The sequence below is a fragment of the Natrix helvetica genome (assembly GCF_964273705.1).
Source record: "Natrix helvetica genome assembly, chromosome: Z".
Classification (NCBI taxonomy): domain Eukaryota; kingdom Metazoa; phylum Chordata; class Lepidosauria; order Squamata; family Natricidae; genus Natrix; species Natrix helvetica.
Window position 1 is genome coordinate 141232769 of NC_138554.1, and position 18631 is coordinate 141251399.

General features: G+C 49.8%; 1 protein-coding gene across 1 annotated transcript in view; it reads left to right on the forward strand.

Annotated features, from left to right (window-relative positions):
* Positions 1-2689: 2689 nt before the first annotated feature.
* The window catches only part of LOC309401624 (uncharacterized protein), a 45925-nt gene continuing 29983 nt past the window's right edge, over positions 2690-18631 (forward strand). Inside the window, exons 1-9 of the mRNA XM_081970692.1 lie at positions 2690-2927; positions 4238-4412; positions 5924-6046; positions 11183-11278; positions 11602-11736; positions 14236-14415; positions 16065-16196; positions 16955-17155; positions 18115-18291. Coding sequence (XP_081826818.1) covers positions 2862-2927; positions 4238-4412; positions 5924-6046; positions 11183-11278; positions 11602-11736; positions 14236-14415; positions 16065-16196; positions 16955-17155; positions 18115-18291 — 1285 coding nt within the window. The 5' untranslated portion in view covers positions 2690-2861. The remainder of the gene's footprint in view (positions 2928-4237; positions 4413-5923; positions 6047-11182; positions 11279-11601; positions 11737-14235; positions 14416-16064; positions 16197-16954; positions 17156-18114; positions 18292-18631) is intronic.

Genomic DNA, 18631 nt, shown 5'->3' on the forward strand with positions numbered 1-18631 from the left:
GTTCTTATGAATTGTTTTAATTATGAAATTAATGATTTTGAAGCATCCATTATTAGTATTATTTACTTTATTCATTAAACATGAAACTCAGCCAACTGAACGTTCAAAAATGCATCACAAATACCAGTGACTGGTGCTAATGGCTGATACGTCTTTGCTGCCAGCGTCCTAGGGATCAACCAAGGACCTTCTTAAAATATAGGATGTTCCTCCGAGTAGCACAGTTTTTTGCAGTTCCACTGGTGTTATTGCAGGAAGCTGCGATTTGTGGATGTGTCTTGTAAAATTTTGGGGCATGGTACCAAGTGCCCTGATGACAATGGGTATCACTCTTACATGCTTCATCCAGAATCGGGTAGTTTCGATGGCCAGGTCGCGATATTTCATGATTTTTTCTAGTTCTTTTTCTTCGACTCTGCCATCTTCCGTGATGTCAATAAATTGTACGTTTCGTCCCTCTACAACCATGATATCTGATGTGTTGTGTTCCAAATGACGGTCCATCTGGATTTGAAAGTCGCACAAGATCTTCACCTTATCATTTTTGGTAACTTTTTCAATTTTGTGCTTCCATGACTTTTTGGGTACAGATAAGTCACATTTTTAACCTAATGACCGGTGGATTAATTTAGCAACTCGGTCATTTCTAGCTTTGTAATCAGTTTGTGCAATTTTCCTGCATTCACATATTAAACGTGAAAGAGTTTCGACTTTGTTATTGCAAAGTCGGCAGTTTGGGTTGTCAGTGGATTTTTGTATCTTCGCTTTCATGGCCTTAGTTTGTAGTGCTTGTTCTTGAGCAGCCAGTATTAAACCTTCCGTTTCTTTCTTGGTGGTTCCCATCTTAAGCCATGTCCATGTCAAGTTGTCATCACATTTTCCTTCAATGTTTTTTTTTGAATTTTTTTTAATTAGTTTTACAAAATTTTAAGGAAAAGGGTGATGGGTATGGTTACAAATTTTGACAGCTACATCGTGCAGGAAATGGTATTCCCCCCCAATTCTCATAACTTTTACAAAATGATAAACAAAATGTTATTACTTAACTAGATTTTGACGGCTTAGTTTTACATTGTATCTTTCAATAATTTCAATCATTTACTTTGTATCAAACAAAGAGATTCATTATATCAGCAATTGCATTCCTTCAATGTTTTTCAAGCGCTGTCCATGCAAAGCTTTGGTTTTCCATCTATTTAATCTGTCATCCAGCAGTTTTTCCTTATATTCTGCCTTTGTTTCTGTTGTTTTTATGCTGTTCTCCGTTTTCACAGCCTGTAGCAATTTTTCTGTACTTTGATTTACATTATATTATTATTATTTAAATTATTTAAAATTATTGTTATTATTTAAATTATTACTATGAAAAAGAGAAAGAACTGTACAAAATATTGAATGCGGGAATTGATCATAAAGTATTGAATGGGGGAATTTATAATCAAGCATATTTTTTTAAAAGAAAATATTAAATGAGGAAATTTATAATAAATAATTAAAAAAGCAATACTGGATAAGGGGATTTATAATAAGGAGGAGAAATAATATTGTGCGGTCCTGGGAGCTCTCTCAGTTGAGTGGTTTTTTTGCAGACATTTCATGACCCAACTAGGGAACAACTTCAGTGCTGGAGGGATGATATATAAACAACCCCCCCCCCCCGCTTCTAGCACTGAGAATCATTCTAAAAGGATTTTTTTGTTCTTCAAAAGACAACTGGATTTTCTTGATGTTTTTTTAAAGACATTTTGCTTCTCATCCAAGAAGCTTTATAAGTTCTGATGGGGGGGAGGATGCCCCAGATTCCTTTGGATCTTCCCTTCCCTTTTTTCTTCCCTTCCCTTTCCTTTTCTTTCCTCTAATTCCTTTCCTTCCCTCTCTCCCTCTCTTTCCATTTCTTTCTTCTTTCTTTCTTCTTTCTTTCTTTCTTTCTTCTTTCTTTCTTTCTTCTTTCTTTCTTCTTCCTTCCTTCCTTTCTTTTTTCTTTCTTTCTCTTTCTTTCTTCTTCCTCCTTTCTTACCTCCTTCCTTTCTCCCTCCCTCCCTCTCCTTCCTTCCTTCCTTCCTTCCTTCCTTCCTTCCTTCCTTCCTTCCTTCCTTCCTTCCTTCCTTCCTCTCTCTCTTTCCTACCTCCCTCTCTCTGACTTGCAGCGCAATAACACCCCTCCCCTCCTTAAAACCATCAAATATAAAGACCCCCACTAAAATCACCAGACCAAACGGAATTAAGATCGTCAAATCTTCCCGAGGGAATCTTTTCTTGATTCTTCAGGCGGGCGGGGTGCGGCGGGGCAACCACGAAGACCCGGTTGCGAGGAAGGGCTTGGGGAGGGGGGGTCGCCGAAGGGTCGACCCTTTGGGTTGCGGTGGTGGGGAGGAAGACGCCATCCCCAACAACCTCGCGGGGCTGTTACGTGGGGAGGGGGGAGACAAACTGGAAATCCTGCAAGGAGGAATAAAGCGATCCAGAATAGCCCACCCTCTCTTAGCCCTGCTGGAGCGAAACCCCCCGACCAAGAATAGAAGGACACCCCCCCCCCACATCGCCCCTCTCCAGTTTGAGCTCCTCCGCAGCCCTGGCCCGGAGCCACTCGGGCAAAGCCGGGCGCTGACCAGCCCAGTTTGCCGGGCGAGAGGAAAAGATGGGGAGGGGGTCTCCTCCCCGCGATGGCCGCTGGGACTCGTAGTTCCCCACCCTGGGAGGGTTGCAGAGAACCCGCTTCCGAGGAACTACGGCTCCCAGCCGGGCCTTGCGCGCGATCCACCGAACCTGGAGAGCTCTCCCAATTGCCAGAGCATCCCGTCCGGGCGCAGCGTGGAGTTCCCCCATCATCCACTCCTGGGGAGGGGTGGGGGGAATGCAGGATGAACCCGGGGTCGGGACGGCTGTGGACGGCGGAGACCCCCGACGCAGGCGAGGCTGCGCGCAGGGTAAGGCTGCTCGCGCTCGCGGTGCCCCTGGGGGAGGAAAGCATCGCTCGTCCTCGGGCTGCTTGGAGAGGAGGGAGTGCGGTTCAGATTGGGGGGAGGCGGTGGGGCGAGGCCAGGGAGACTCAGGGCGAGGAGGGGTCGCCCGGCTCCCCGGCAGCCTCCGGAGGGGTCCGCAGGCAGCGCATCAGGTCCGGACCGGAGGCCGCACAGGGCATCTCCAGGGAAGGTCGGCGGGGCTTTCCCCGGTTCTTGAAAGCCCAGGTATTTGGGATTTGTTTATGTGTGTGCCTGTGTCTGTGCAGAAAAGCCCACGGCGGTCTGGATGAGACATCCACTTGGGAGAAGGCACAAAGAGGAGGAAGAGGAGGAGGGGGAAGAGTAGAAGGAGAAGGAAGAAGTGGAGGAGGAAGAAGAGGAGTAAAAAAGAGGAGGAGGGACGAGAAGAGAAGAAGGAAGAGGAGGAGAAGGATAAGGAAGCAGAGGAAAGGAAGGAGGAGGAACAGAAGGAGGAAGAAGGGGTGGGGGAAGAGGAAGAGGAGGAGAGGGAAGAGAAGGTGGAGGAGAAGGAAAAAGAAGAAGAGGAGGAGGAGGAAGGGATAGAGGAGAAGGAGGAGGAGGAAGAAGAGGAGGGGAGGGAAAAGGAGGAGGAGGAGGAGGAAAGCTCTGGAAACCATCATCCTGTCTCTTCCTGTGATGGGCTCTAACCATCTTGCCCAGCACGATCTGCTGAGTCAGGCAAGAAAGGTCATAAAATGAGGCAAAACTCACCAGGCAGATGTCTCACTTAGCAACCGAAATATTGGACTCTGTGGCAGTCACTGCTTGAGGCCTAGCTGCATTCTTAATATTTGGAGGCCTTTGTGTTTGCTTATATCCTTTCCTTCTTTTCTATTTGGCTGTCTCCAAGTCCCACCATGTCCACTTACCCAGGGGACCACAACCACTGGTTTGTGGACAGGAACCGGGCCCCGCATGCCAGAAACTGGGCCGCACAAACAAGGGAAGACCCATTCGCAGTCCCCTCAGGTCCACCCAAAAACCCTTCTCCATGGTTCCTGGTGCCCAAAAGATTGGCAGCGGCCGCTGCATTAGCCAATAAATTAACCAGAAGATCGTATAGAACAGAATGACAGAGTTGGAAGGGACCTTAGAGGTCATCTAGTCCAACCCTCCTGCTCCAGCAGGGGACCCTACAGATGCCAGCCAGATCCAATCCGCGGGAAGCGTCTCCTGTGTCTGGAATTACTTGAGGGAGGGAAGCGGTGGGTCGACCTCGCTCACATACATGGATCTCTCGGCTTTGGATGCAGGCACAGAATGAGGCCCTTCGAGCAGTGGGCCCAGCTGGCCCAGCTCCAGACCAGGTGACCTTTGAGGACGTGGTGGTGGGCTTCTCGTTGGAGGAGTGGTCTCTGTTGGAAGACAGTCAGAAGGAGCTGCACCAGGAAGTGATGCTGGAGACGTGCTCTTTGCTTCTTTCGCTCGGTGAGCCCCCGGGCCCTTCAGTGCTTCTCGCCTTTCGTGGTGGGTGGAACAGCTTTGGGGGTGATTCGGGTGAGGGGGGACGACTTCTGAGGACTCAGCTTGTGGCTGGGAGAGTCTCCTCTGCTAGGAGTTAGGGGAGGCTGCTGGGGAATTGGGCCCTGCTCTGTCAAGTGGCCCCCAGAGAAGAGAAATGGGTTTGGCTTTCCCTGCAACGAATCTTCCTGAGAAGGAAAAAAATCACGGAAGATAAAGAAGAGGTTCAAGCAGAAGACCAGATCCTCCTCCTCCTGTCACTCTCCCCCTCTCTCTGGGCTCCTTTTTGTTGCTCTCTTGAGTTTTCTCACAGGCATCTCACGACCCAACTAGGCAACATCATCAATGCTAGAAGACTTCTGGCACAAGCCTTCTAGCACTGATGATGTTCCCTAGTTGGGTCATTAAAGATCTGCGAGGAAACCACCAAATTCAGAGAGCACCACAGTCGTCGTTCTCCTCCTCCTCCTCCTCCTCCTCCTCCTCCTCCTCCTCCTCCTCCTCCTCCTCCTCCTCCTCCTCCTCCTCCTCTCCCTATCCCCCCTCCCTTCTAGCACTGATGACGTCACCTAGTTGGATCATGAGAGGTCTGCAACAAAAACACCAAGCTGAAAGAGCACCAAGGTCCTCACAGCCTCCCTCTCCTCCCCCCTTCCTCCCTATCCACAAACCCCTCTCCCTTCTAGCATGGATGACATTCCCTAGTTGGGTCCTAAGACATCTCCAAGAAATCCCTGATCTCCGATCCTTCCGACGCACCCTAAAGAGTTGGCTTTTCCAGCAAGCCAGCCTGTCCTGTTAATTTTATCTCATTTTTAAAATGTTATTGTCCTATTAATTGGGTTTGGTTTTTTGGATATGTATTTAATTTCTTTTTAACTTTTCGGGATGTGTGTTTTTTAATGTTGTACGCTGCCCTGAGTCCTTTTGGAGAAGGGCGGCATATAAATCCAATAAAACAAACAAAACAAACAAAATCACTAAGCTAAGAGATCTTCTCGTCCCCCCATAGTCCTTCTCTTCCTTCTCCTCCTCCTCCCTCCCCTTCTTCTCCATTTCACAAAGACCCCTCCCTTCTAGCACCAATGTTCTCTAAATTGGTCATGAAAAGTCTGTCAGAAACCCACCAAGCTCAGAGAACCATCTAGAACCCCATTGTTCTACCCTCAGCTACAAGTCTTCTCTTCTCCTCACCTCACTTCTCTTTTCTTCTCTTCTCCTCACCTCTCTCCTCACCTCTCCCTCCCTCCCTCCCTCCCTCCCTCCCCTCTCTGCTTGAAGTTGCCACCTTCTATTCATGGAGGGGTGTTTTATATTTGGAGCCCTGCATTTGAGCTTGGGTGTGTGGGTGTGACAGGCCCCTGACCCCCAACCCAAATCTTTCCTGAAGCTTTCAAGCTCTGGGTTGCCCCATTGAGGTCCGATCTGAACCCTCCTTTTGCAACCTCTTCTCCCTTGCATCTCATTTTTCCGCACAGGTCACTCGGTCCCCACCCTGGGTTTCTCCTCCTTGACCTGCCAGCCGGACGGGACCGCCAACCTCCCCCGGTCCAGTTGGAGAAGACAGCTGCCTTTGGTGGCAGGAGGCGACAAAACCCATCGTAAGAAAGCCCCTTTTCCCGCAGAGGGACGTGTGAATGAAAGAATCCTACTGCCCTGGGGTATGTGTGTGTGTGTGTGGGGGTGGATCTTGTTTGCGAGCATTGTGCACTGAAGCACAGCTTTTCACTAAAACTAAGTTAAAGTGGGGAGATGTCCCACCCTTTTGCCATTGAAAAAAGGACCCTTTTATCGTCCTATAAATCTTTTGGGCACTATAGACTGGGACCAATCGTGGACCGTAGGGTATGTGGCTTCATGTGCTGCCGGGATCTCACACATGGGGCTTCCCTTGTTTGTGCTGACCGTTTGTTGGCATGCCACGGCCCGGTCCATGGTCCACGGCCCAAGGGTTGTGGGCCCATTCTTTAAAGTTTCCAAACAAGAATCCCCAGCATGGAGAGAGATTGTCACCTGTAGATGCACACTGTGTTGTGCTCTCTTACTTACCCCGCTGGGCCAAGACTTGGGGTGGGGAGGGGGGGGTGAATTGTTTCCTTGGGTCTTGCCCCTCAAAAGCTGCCTCTGGCCTTTCGAAAGGGGTGGAAGATAATGGTGAGCCCCATTAGGGAGATCAAACCAAGAAATCCGCTCTACAAGAAGGCTCAAATGATCATTTGACTGTAGTAAGGGAATCTTGGAAACCTGGTCGTGTCCCCCCCCCCCCCCCTTATACTCCTGTGAATTACGGTGGTTTATTTTGGATTTGCAAACAAAATCTCCCAAGTCTGATTGTGCTTCCCCAACTTATACCCCTGTGAATTGGGAGGTGTCTATGAAGCATGAACACTTTATTTTCGATTTGTGAAATAAAACCTTGTAAATCTGGTTGGGCTCCCCTCCTTATATGCTTGTGAATTAGGGAGGCTTATTTTGGATTTGTCAACATCCAGGAAGTCTGGCTTATACTCCTGTCCCCCCCTGATTCTCCTATGAATTAGGGAGATGTGATTGGAGCACCTATACTTTATTTTGGATTGGTCAAATAAAATCTTGCAAGTGCTTATACTCCTGTAAAATAGGGAGGTGTCTATGAATCATGTACAACTAGTCCTCTACTTACGACCACAATTAGGCCCAACATTTCTGTTGCTAAGCAAGACATTTCTCAAGTGAGTTTTGTCCTACTTTATGAGCTTTCTTGCCACAGTCATTAAGTGAATCCAAGCTGTTAAGTGGATCTGGCTTCCCCATTGACTTTGCTTGTCAGAAGGTCACAAATGTTGATCCCGGCGGCCCCAGAGCACTGCAGCCGTCATAAATACGGGTCAGTTGCCAAGCGTATTGATTTGGATCACATGATCAAGGAGAGCCTGCCGTGGCCAGAAGTGTGAAAAAAGTCATTTTGTTCGGTGCCGTTGTACCTTTGAATGGTCACTAAACAAATTGTTGTAAGTCAAGGACTACCTGCATTCCCCCCCTTTGGATTAAGTCAAACAGTTTGTGCTATAGTTTAATGGTTTATAACAGGGGTGTCCAAACTTGGGAACTTTAAGACTTGTGGACTTCAACTCCCAGAATTCCCCAGCTGGCTGGGGAATTCTGGGAGTTGAAGTCCACAAGTCTTAAAGTTCCCAAGTTTGGACACTCCTGGTTTATAACTACAGTTCAGCTATCCTTCCCCTCCCCTTATACTCCTGTGAAATAGGGAGGTCTCTATGAACCATGTATGCGCTTGTTTCTTTATTGGTTAATTAATTAAATTTATATTGCCACCTAGTTGCCCAAGGCGGCTTACAGAAAATAAAACCACATTTAAAACAATAAAATTAATAAAAAGAATCAAATAAATTAATATAGTATAATATAATAAAGTCACCGCCCTGCCCTGGTGACACCCGATCACACGAGCCATTTAATGGGCTCCCTCCCGCTCTGGGTTCCCCAGGCTTCTAAAAGATTACTAGAGTGGGGGCTATTCTAATCTCTGAGATAATGAGGTTCCAGAGAGAGGGAGCCACCACGGAGAAGGCCCTTCTTCTGGGTGTCCTGGTGAAGTATTTTAAAGGAGATTCGGGTTAATGTCAGGGTTCCAGACAGCGTCCAAAAGTAAATCAGAGTCCAAGGCCAAATATTGCTCAAAGTTCCAATTGATGAAGAGAGCCACGTTGGCACATCTGGGAAAACCCGAATCTGAAAGCTTCCCGGTTTTCCCCACCCAGTTGAAAGTTCAAGATCTTTCCCCCACATCCACAAGTCCATCACACGGTCCAATCTTCCACTGCCATGCTGGCAGCTTCCACCCACCCAGTTCCGGCCAGGTGTAGAGACAAAGGATGACCTTGGCTTTCTAGAATTAATTTTGTTATGGCTACATAACATTCTACTCCTTATAATCCTCCCTTCCCTTTTCCCACAATAGAAAATGCATAATAGAATAATAGAAAGGGTGGCAGGCTTAAAGTCCAAAAAGGAAAAAATGGCTTGCAGGCCTGACACTGGGTCCCACCAGGTGTATCTCCCTTGGGGATGGGACCCACATTCCCTGCTTCTCTGCTCTGGTGGGTCAGGTAGATGTGACCGGCAAGAGAGGGTACCTCAGATAACCTGGTCACAAGCCATGAAGGGCTTTAAAGGTGACAATCAGCACCTTGAATTGCACCCGGAAACAAATGGGCAGCCAATGCAGAAGATGTGACACGTGTGCACACCAGGGTCTGCACAAAACCATGCAGGCCACTGCATTTTGCCCCAACTGGAGCTTCTGGATGTGAGTCCACCAGGGGTGGGTTTCAGCTGGTATGCACCGGTATGCGAGTACCCGATTGCGAAATTTAGAGTGCCTTCCCGTATCTGAGTTTCCAGAGGCTCCGTACTGGAATGCTCCCTCCCCTGGCCTGCCCCCCCCCTGCCCAGTTGGTGCTAGCTCGCCGCTCACTTGCTCACCCCACCTGTCCGCACCAGGCTTGCCCCACCCACCCACTTCCTTTGCCGGAGCGGAGGATTGGGAGAAGCCCATGTGGCATGCGCTCCCTTCTCTTTGACAGCGTTTTTCCTCCCTCTGCATGGATTTCTCCCCCCCATAGGAAACCAGGTGGCTGTCCCTCCCTCCCCTCCCTCTCTCTCTCTCACACACACACCGCTTGTCGCAATGCAAGGCACATGTGAAAGGGGGACTGGATCAGCTAGGAGGCTGGCAAAAAAGAAGCCTCTATTTCTCCGCTGTGTAACTCACAGAGGAAGGAGGCAGAGATGATGGCCTGTGCTCGCCCCATGCCGCTTTCCTGGCCAGCCACACAGCCAAGCAGGGCTGCAGCCGGCAGGTCGCAGGGGTGATGGGGGGAGTGGTAAGTGAAGAGAGCGCTGGCCAGCATCGCCGTCTCATTCCTCCAGGAGTGCGCCTGGGGAAAAATCAGGGGGAGAGAGGGAGGAGAAGGCCGTCCCTAGCAGAAGCTCGGCCACACCCCTGAACCGGTTGTATTGGCGGTGCCATAGGTGCACCATCTTATTTTTTTTGCTTCTGCGCATGTGTGCATATTGCACCCGAAGTGTGTCCCTGAGTGAACCAGCAATAGCAGAATCCAGAAGGCACAGTGGAACAGTGTCCCTGGAGGCAACGAGACATTCTCTGATAATAACAGCCACACCCTCTCCCCGGCCCTGAGGTCTAGACTGCTGCCATGCCCGATAACCCACTGTGCACATATCTACGAGGAGAACGCCTCCCTCTGTCAGGTCTCAGTTATACAAGCCAGATTGACCTTCTCTTTGAGGATCAAATCAGCAACAAGGCTAGCCTTATTGCAAGCTGATCTGACATTTAAAAGCAGCAGCCTAAGATCAGGGCCACCACAGATCTGCTGACTAGGTAAATGAGCTGAGGGCAAGGGGGCAAAACACCAGACTGGTACTAAACCCCCGGGGTAGCGTTCCCCGTGTCTCCCCCCCCCTTGCCTCCCGTATCTCCTGTTGCCCAATACCACCGAAATAGGCCGTCCTCCTCTGCCTTCCCTGAGAGCAACTCCATCCACAGAAGAGCTGTGGTGGCGCAGTGGTTAGAGAGTGCAGTACTGCAGGCTACTTCTGCTGAGTCCCAGCTGACTGCAATTTGGCAGTTCGAATCTCGCCAGGCTCAAGGTTGACTCAGCCTTCCGTCCTTCCGAGGTGGGTAAAATGCGGAGCCAGATTGTTAGGGGGCAAGAGGCTGACTCTGTAAAACTGGTTAAAGGGGGCTGTAAAGCATTGTAAAGCGGTATATAAATCTAAGTGCTATTGCTATTGCTGTCTCCCATCCCCGATGTCAGGGTTCCAAATAGCATCCAAAATTAAATCAGAGTCCAAGGCAAAGTATTGCTCAAAGCTCCAATTGATGAAGGGAGCCATGTTGGCACATCTGGGAAAACCCGAATCTGAAAGCTTCCCGGTTTTCCCCACCCAGCTGAAAGTTCAAGATCTTTCCCCCACACCCACAAATCCATCACTTGGTCCAATCTCCCACTGCCATGCTGGCAGTTCCACCCATCCAGTTCCGGTCAGGTACAGAGGTGCATAGACAAAAGATGGCCTTGGCTTTCTAGAAAGAATTTTGTTATGGCTACATATCATCTAACTATGCAATCCCCCCTCCCATTAGAAAATGCATAGTGGAATAATAGAAAGTGAGGCAGGCCAAAGATCCAAAAGAAAAGATGGCTACAGGCCTGATACCCAACACTCTTTCTTAAAAGGGAGAAAACTTCCTCCCACGGACAAACTGTTGGGTGGGGGCAAGGCGACCCTTACAGGGACCATAGCACTTGCTCTCAGTGCCCTCAAACTCACACCACCCCTTCCTCATTGCTGCAGAGGAGCCACGTCGAGTACCCCTTATCTCCCAACACATTCAGAACACGTCCACTCATAACCGAAATGGCACCCTGCCCCCTCCAGTCTCTCTCACCCACCAAACAGGGACCCACTCCTCCCCCCACCCAGCTGTCACCCAGGGCGAAAAGGACCAACACACTCGCCTCTCGCTCAACTTTCCCTTCCGGCCCCAGGATTCCCCAAACAGCCTTCCCAGGCATGATTACAGAACATTAAGAGGATTTAAGGGTTTATATTTCATTTAAGCCATGCTTTTCCCCTCGTTTCTTTGGTAACTATTTAAATGTGCCATTGTTGGGCTGTCAGCTGCCTCTCTCTTCCCCTCCCCACAGGTGAAGAGCCCCCTTTTCCAGAGGGCATGGAAGGACCCTGTGACCTGAAGCAGGATGAGACTGAGGAGCTCCGGGCTGCAGCAAGCGACGAGGAGGGTACGAGTGGCAGAGAATCAGGCTAATGTTTCTCTCCGCCTTCCTTTTCCAGCCAGTACTCTCCAGATCTGCAGGGACAGGAATGCCCACTGGTTTAAGCCTTGGCTGAGGCTTCCTGGCATTGCAGTCACAGCCCAGTTGGAGGAAACCCCGCAGGAGAGTCACGGATTAAGGGCGAGGTCATGTTCTCTGTAATTTTGGCTCAGAACTGGTCGCATTGGGGTGGCATCCTATTTCTCACCTGTTTTCTGTCCTATTCCCTAAAGCAGGGGTGTCCAAACTTGGGAACTTTAAGAGTTCTAAAGCGTCTCTTCCCTGCGCAGGTAATGATCAAAGCAGCCACCACCTCTGCGCACTCATGAAGCTGGTCAACGAAATCCCAGAATTCCTTTGTGGACACGCACAGGTGAGCCTGGATCGGTCCACGCCTGCTGGGGGCAGCGAAAGCAGAGGGCAAGGTGAGTTCACTGGCTGCGCGGCTGAACAGATTTTGTTGAGCCTAGGCCAGGGGTCCCCTACCCTAAGTCTTCTGACCTAGGCTTCACCAAATTATGAAACAGACTCCTTGTCCCCCCCCCCAAAAAAAACCTTTTTATTTGGCTAATGTAAATTCCTAGCATTCACATCCAGCGAAGTCCCGATAAACAGTCTTTCCAGGGTGAATTGCAACCACAGACCTTATCAGTCCTTGGAGAGTTGCCAAGCCGGTAGCTTCAAGGCGCAAACTGAACAAAGAAATACTTGGCAAGGAGTCTCTCAGATTAGCAAATCTTCACACTAATTAAACAAACTAATTGTCTCCTGCAAACACCACTCCCCCTTTGCTCCTATTTATTCCCTATGGGGGGGCGGCATTCAGCATCCACCTGTGGCTTTATTCCCAAGTTGATCTCTGTTCTTTAGCTGTTCCCTTCGTCTGGTAACTCTGCGCATGCGCACACTGGGAACAGGCTCCAGCTGTTCTTCTGCCCCACTGATCTCTGACTCTGAAGGCAGCTGATAACTAGACATCTGGCCCTGGCCCCCTCTCTGCCTCCGACACAGAGCCCTCATCAGAGCCTTCCCCAGACTCCAGGACTGGCCCATCTTCCTCCCCAACCTCCTCACTCTCTGAGTCTGTTGTCAGCTCCACTAGCCACTGGCAGGCCGCAATACTAGAAAGTTTGGAATTGGTGAGCTCAAGCGGCTGGTGAGCACGTGTGCACAGCTCCATTTGTATAAGTTGTGGCCGCTCTCGCATGGGCATGAAGCTCCATTTGTGCGAGCAGCGGCACAAATGGCGCTTTACCTGGCAGTGCCTGTTGCTCATGCAAACGGAGATTTCTGCCATGCACACTGCACCATTCTCTCTCCCTCCCCCCACTGTTCCACAAAGGGGGAAAGGTTGGGGACCACTGGACTGGGCCGAGGGAGGCTTTGGTGGTGTCTTTTATTGCAGTGGCCGCCAACCTTTGGGACCCCAGGGACCAGTTCCGTGGGTTTTCTGCAGATCGGAGAGGGCGTGGCTTTGTGTATTGCCTGCATCCTGAACCCTTGTTTGAGTGGACTGGTATGCCGCAGGCTGTGGGCCGGGGGTTTGGGACCCCTGCTTCATTGCTCTGCTATCCCATTGCAAATGGCCCTATCGTGGCTAGTGGAAACCAGCCCAAACTTTCCCGATGGCAGCCACCCATGGTCAGTACAATACAGGGGCCCTCAAACTAAAGCCAATAGTGACCGGAGCCGATTCACCAGGCGAGGAGGAAGTCCGGAGTGCCAAAACAAGATATAAAGTCCACCAGGCAAGGCCCGTAGTCCACAAATAACGGTCAAGATTCACAGGGCAGAAACACAGTGCTGTTGTGGCCTGCCAGCTGTTGACCCCTCCAGCAGCTGAGCCAGAGGAGGAGGAGGAGGAGGAGGAGGCAGTGTGGGAGTCAGGGTCAGCATCAGGGCAACCTGGGAGCTCCGAAGGGGAAGAGGGAAGGGAGCTGGCAGAGAGAGAGAGAGAGAGAGACAGAGAAGGAGCCTGGAACGTCTGTCAGCCCTCAGATGGAGGGTCAACAGCCCCCAGGTCAGGAGGTGGCTGATGAGGAGGAACAGCTGGGTCCAGTGCCTGACACACGGATGTACAGAAAGCAGAGGAGAGGAGAGCAATAGAAATCTGTGGGCCGGTCCTTGGGAAGGAAGAGCCACCATTGCTAGCGAAGCTCCACCGTATGCTGGACAACTATTAATCTCCCTGCCGGACAGACTTGTTAGCCTGCGGTGAGAGAGAAATCTTTTGCTGGAGCTGCTGACGCTCCTAATAAAGGAATCATTGATTGAACTTCAGAGGGTTTGTTGTATTTGGGGAGCTGGGTCAGAACAGGTGCAAAGCAGAGTCTTTGGCAGAAATGTGTGCCAAAGCCAAATGATTGTTACCGCAACCCTCCCTGGCCTCTGATTAAATCGGATCAATTTTGGTGTGAGAAAGGATGGGGCTGCCTCCTCGCTGGCAACCTCACAGATCTCTGAGCTAGCCTCTGCTCTGTTCTCCGTGCCTTCGGAGCGAGTGGGGGAGGCAGCTGTTCCTTGTCAGAGGGTTTTCTGCCTTTCATCCCCGCTGCCTGTCTGCAGCCGATCCTCCCGTGTGTTTGTGAGGGAAGGCAGCTCCCCTCCGGCTGACCACCTCCCACAAGACTGGAATGGCCTGGGATGGCATCGTCCTTGGTCCGTGGGGTCTCCAGACTTGCCATTCCCTTCAGATGGTCCTGCTTCAAACTCCTCCACCTCCTCCTCCTCCTCCGAATCGGGATATGATGGAATCAGGAGAGATTTCCTCTTCAATCTTCTTCTTGGTGGTCCTTGGCTGCCAGGAGTTGGGAGCCCCCTGCCACGCAAGCAGTTGTGAAGAACCCCCTCCCCAGATTCCTCTGTGTCTTGCAGGTTAAAAGGAGAGCTGTGGGAATTTCTGAGCTTTTGATCTTTCTTTCCAGCAGGTCCCATTGTCCAGCTGAAGAGTTTCCCACACTTCCTTGAACCCTTGGCTGACTCGGTTTCCCTGAGCGCCTCCAGCCCAGGGGGGACCCCCAGCAGCAGCCCAGAGGGAGAATGTTCGGAGCCCACCACCAAGGGCCCGTTTGCCCCCTGCGATGCTCAAGGATGGAAGGGAACAGGTGGGTCCATCACTGGAACAATGCAGGGGCAGTCCTCAAATTACTACCATTCATTGGGTTACCGTCCGAAGTAGCAACGACTCTGAAAAAAGCGACTTACAAGAGTTTCTCACCCTTACGACGGTTGCAGCATGCCCACAGTCACATGATCAAAATACGGACGCTTGGAGACGGACTCCTACTTATGACGGTCGCAGTGATCCTGTTTTGTGACCACCTGAACCAATAAAGTCAGCAGATTCACTGAACGCCCATGTTACCCTTTTAACAACTGCATTGATTTGATTAACAATTGTGGCAAGACAGGTCGTAACCGCGAGGCAAAAATCACTTAAATAGTTCACTTTGCAACCTTTATTTTGGGCCCAGTCGTGGTTGTAAGTTGAAGACCACCTGTGCACGAGTTATAGACATACCACCCTATTTCACGTGAGTGTAAGAGGGGGAACAAACAAACTTGTTTCGTAGATGCAGAAATTTTAGCCTCAGTGAACACAGGCTGACAAATGGGTGTGTGTGTGTGTGTGTCTGGCTATTGAATTAGAGAATTGGAAGGGACCTTGTAGGTCATCTAGTCCAACCCCTTGCTCCACCAGGAGACCCTATACCCTTTCAGACAAATGACTGCCCAATCTCATCTTTAAGAGCTCCAGTGTTGGAGCACCCACAACTTCAAACGAAAAGCCTTTCCACTGATTAATTTGTCTGGGATTAAAAGGATAACAGCATGGGAAGGGACCTTAGAGGTCTTCTAGTCCAACCTTCTGCCTAAACAGGACCCCCACATCACCGTCAAGTGGCAGGCTAGTTTCTTCTCAAAGGCCTCCAGTGATGGAGAATCCACAACTTCTGGAGGGAGGCTGTTCCACTGGTTAATTGTTCTCACTGTCCGGAATGCAGAATAACAGCATTGGAAGGGACCTTGGAGGTCTTCTAGTCCAACCCACCTGCTCAAATAATTCAAATAATTTAACAACCAGTTCTCTGTCCTAATGACTGGTTGGATGGGCATGGCCATGGTGGGTGTGTGACACTCGACCTTCTGCACCCCCCTGGGAGCAAAAATGGGCTGTGGGGATGGGGTGGGGGTGCACTGCCCCCCAGGCTCCGTTTTTGGCCTAGTAGGCCTCCCTGCACTTACCTGGGAGCCAAAACGGGGCGCAGGGGGACTCCCAGAATGGGAGAGGTGGGGAAGGGCAGGGAGGGGAGGCGCCAGCCGGCAATTTAACAACCAGTTCAGCCGAAGTGGTGTGAACTGTTTGAATCCCACCACTGCCTATACCATTTCAGACAAGTGGCTGCCCAGTCTCTTTTTAAAAAGCTCCAGGGATGGACACCCATGACTTCTGGTGGCAAGCAGTTCCACTGGTTAATTGTTCTCATCGTCAGGATATTTCTCCTTCCTTCTAGACTGAATCTCTCCTTGTTGAGTTGACCTCCATTGCTTCTGGTCCTGCAACCGCAATAGGGACCAGCAACTTGATTCTGAAGCGAAGTAATCTGAAAAACGGTCCTAAGTTTTTGTTTTTCAGCGCCGTTGTAACTTTGAACAGTCACTAAACAAACCATTGTAAGTCGAGGACTGCCTATACTAATGCTACACATGATGTTGAGTCTAGTTTTGCCTTCCTTCCTTCCCGTTGATGCAGAGGTAGCAACCGAAGCAGAGCTGTCGACCAAGGAGAACCTGGCCGAAGGGCAGCTGAAGTCCGAAGAAGGACTTCGTCTCTCAACAGAGCAGAAGGACAGGCCAGCAATGGACCTGAGGCTGGATACCTATGGTGAGTTTGAGGGAGGGTCTTCGGCCCCCTTTGTCTTTTCCGCCCGGCCCTTCCCACTCATTTGATATCCCGCTGCAAAAGTAGGATGAAAACTCATGAAAAATCTCCTTGCAAAGACAACGGGGCGACCACAAAGGCGTCCCTGACGTCTAAAACTTGGAGAGATGTGGATTCGAATTCAGGACTGAAATAGCAAAAATCAAGGCTGATGGCAGGGTTTATTTTGTTAACGGTGCACTCTGGAGGAATTCCCTCCAGAAAACAATGGAGAAAACAATACACTCATCTTTACCCTTACAACAGTATGTTTAGTGACGGTTCAAACTGAAAACATCTATTCTGTTTTGTTTTGTTTTGTTTTGTTTTGTTTTGTCTTGTCCTGTCCTGTCCTGTCCTCTCTCTCCTCTCTCTCCTCTTCTATCGTATCCTATCCTATCCTATCCCATCCTATCCCATCCTTCTGTTCTATTCTGTCCTGTTCTGTCCTATTCTTCCATCCCCTCCCCTCCTATCCTATCCTTTTTGTTCTGTTCCATCCTACCCCATCCTTCTTTTTGTCCTGTTCTTCTCTTCTCTCCTCTCAACCTATCCTCTCCACTCCTATCCTATCCTATCCTTTCCTGCTGTATCCTTTTTGTCCTGTCCTATTCTCCTCTCCTCCTCTCCTCTTCCATCCTCTCCTACCCTATCCTTTTTGTTCTGTTCTGTCCTACCCTACCCAACCCAACCCCATCCTAACCATCTCCTTTGTTGCAAAGGCTCTTCTGCAGATTCCGGCTGTCTGGGCCAACACCATTCCTGGGGGGATGGAGGGGCAGAACAACCCACATCACCGGGCCCTTTGCGAAGCATCTCTGAGGCTGACGGCCAATCCGAGGATGGAAAGACAATGCCCGAGGCCATCGCTGAGAAGGGACTTCCGAAAAGTTCTCGCAAGGCATCTCCAAAGTTGGGGCCAGGTTTGTCATTTGCAAACTTGGAGAGGGACAAAGGAATTATAACAGAATAACAGAGTTGGGCGGGACCTTGGAGGTCTTCTTGTCCACCCCTCCCCCGGGACTTGTTGTAAATCGAGAACTCCTGCTGCTGTCTACTAATTATAACTCTATTCATTTTTAGATATGATATAGTTGCAATTCCTGAGACTCGGTGGGATGAAACCCACATTAAATGTCCTGTTGTTGGATATGGCCCATTGTTCACGTCCGTCCAGATCTTTTGGGATCCCGAGTTTGGTCTTCTGGGGTGTTGACTGTTCTTGCCATTTTAATGTCACCTGCAAATTTTAATGAGTTTCCCTTCTCTTCCCTCATCTAAGTCATTGATGAAGATATTGAAGAGTCCTGGGCCTAAGGCAGAATCTTGTGCTGGCCCACTGCTTACTACTTCCCTCCTTGTAGACATAGTACCACTGAGGACTACTTGTTGAGTAGGGTTTGTCAGCCAGTTGCAACTCCACCCAGTGGTGATGCTGTTTATCCTACATTTTCCCAGTTTTCCAAGAAGCAGGTTGTGGTCTGATCTGTTGAATGGCTTGCTGAAGTCTAACTGTGTTACGTCCGTGGCGTTTTGCTGGTTTGCTAATTTAGTCACTGGGTCAAAGGATGGAATAAGATTGGTTTGCCATGACCTGTTTTTAACAAACTCACGCTGGCTGCTAGTTATACCTTTATTTGTTTCTAGAGGTGATGCACTTGCGATGGCTGAAACTCGTGTCCTGTTGTTGGAGGTGGCCCATTGTTTATGTCTAACCAGACCTTTTGGGATCCCAGGCTAGTTTTCGGGGTTGTCAACCGTTCTTGCCATTTTAGTGTCATGTGCAAATTTGGATGAGTTTCCTCTCTATTCTCTCATCTGTCATTTGTAATGTTATTATTTATGAATTCCATCGGCCTCTTCCTCTCTCTCTCTCTCGTAGAAAGAGCGTCCGAAGAGAAACCTCCACTTCAAGGGTTGCTGAAGTGCCTGAAGGATCTGGTTACACTTCAGTCCAGCCGTGGCCCCCAAACTCCCCTCAAGGCCTCCATAGGGAGGCAGCCACCGACCCCCAGATTTGGGCGATGGGGAGGCAGGAGTGACTCATTACCCGTCCAAGGTAAATCTTGATTTTCACGGACAATTTACCTGAATTTTTGATTCTCCTCAATCTGTTCTTCTGTTCTGGGACTAAGCACAGCCCCCCCCCCAAATGAATATAGATGATCCTCGACTTATGACCACAACTGAGCCCAAAATGTCCATTTTATGACCTTTCTCGCCACGGTGGTTAAGTGAATTCCCTGCAGGGGTGATGTCGGTAACCTGGTTGTTAAGTGAATCCAGTGACTTCACTTGCCTGAAGGTCGCAAAAGGGGATCAGAGTGACCGTCGTAAATATGAATCATTTGCCAAGCATCTGAATTTGGATCACGTGGCCGTTCGGAAAGCTGCAACTG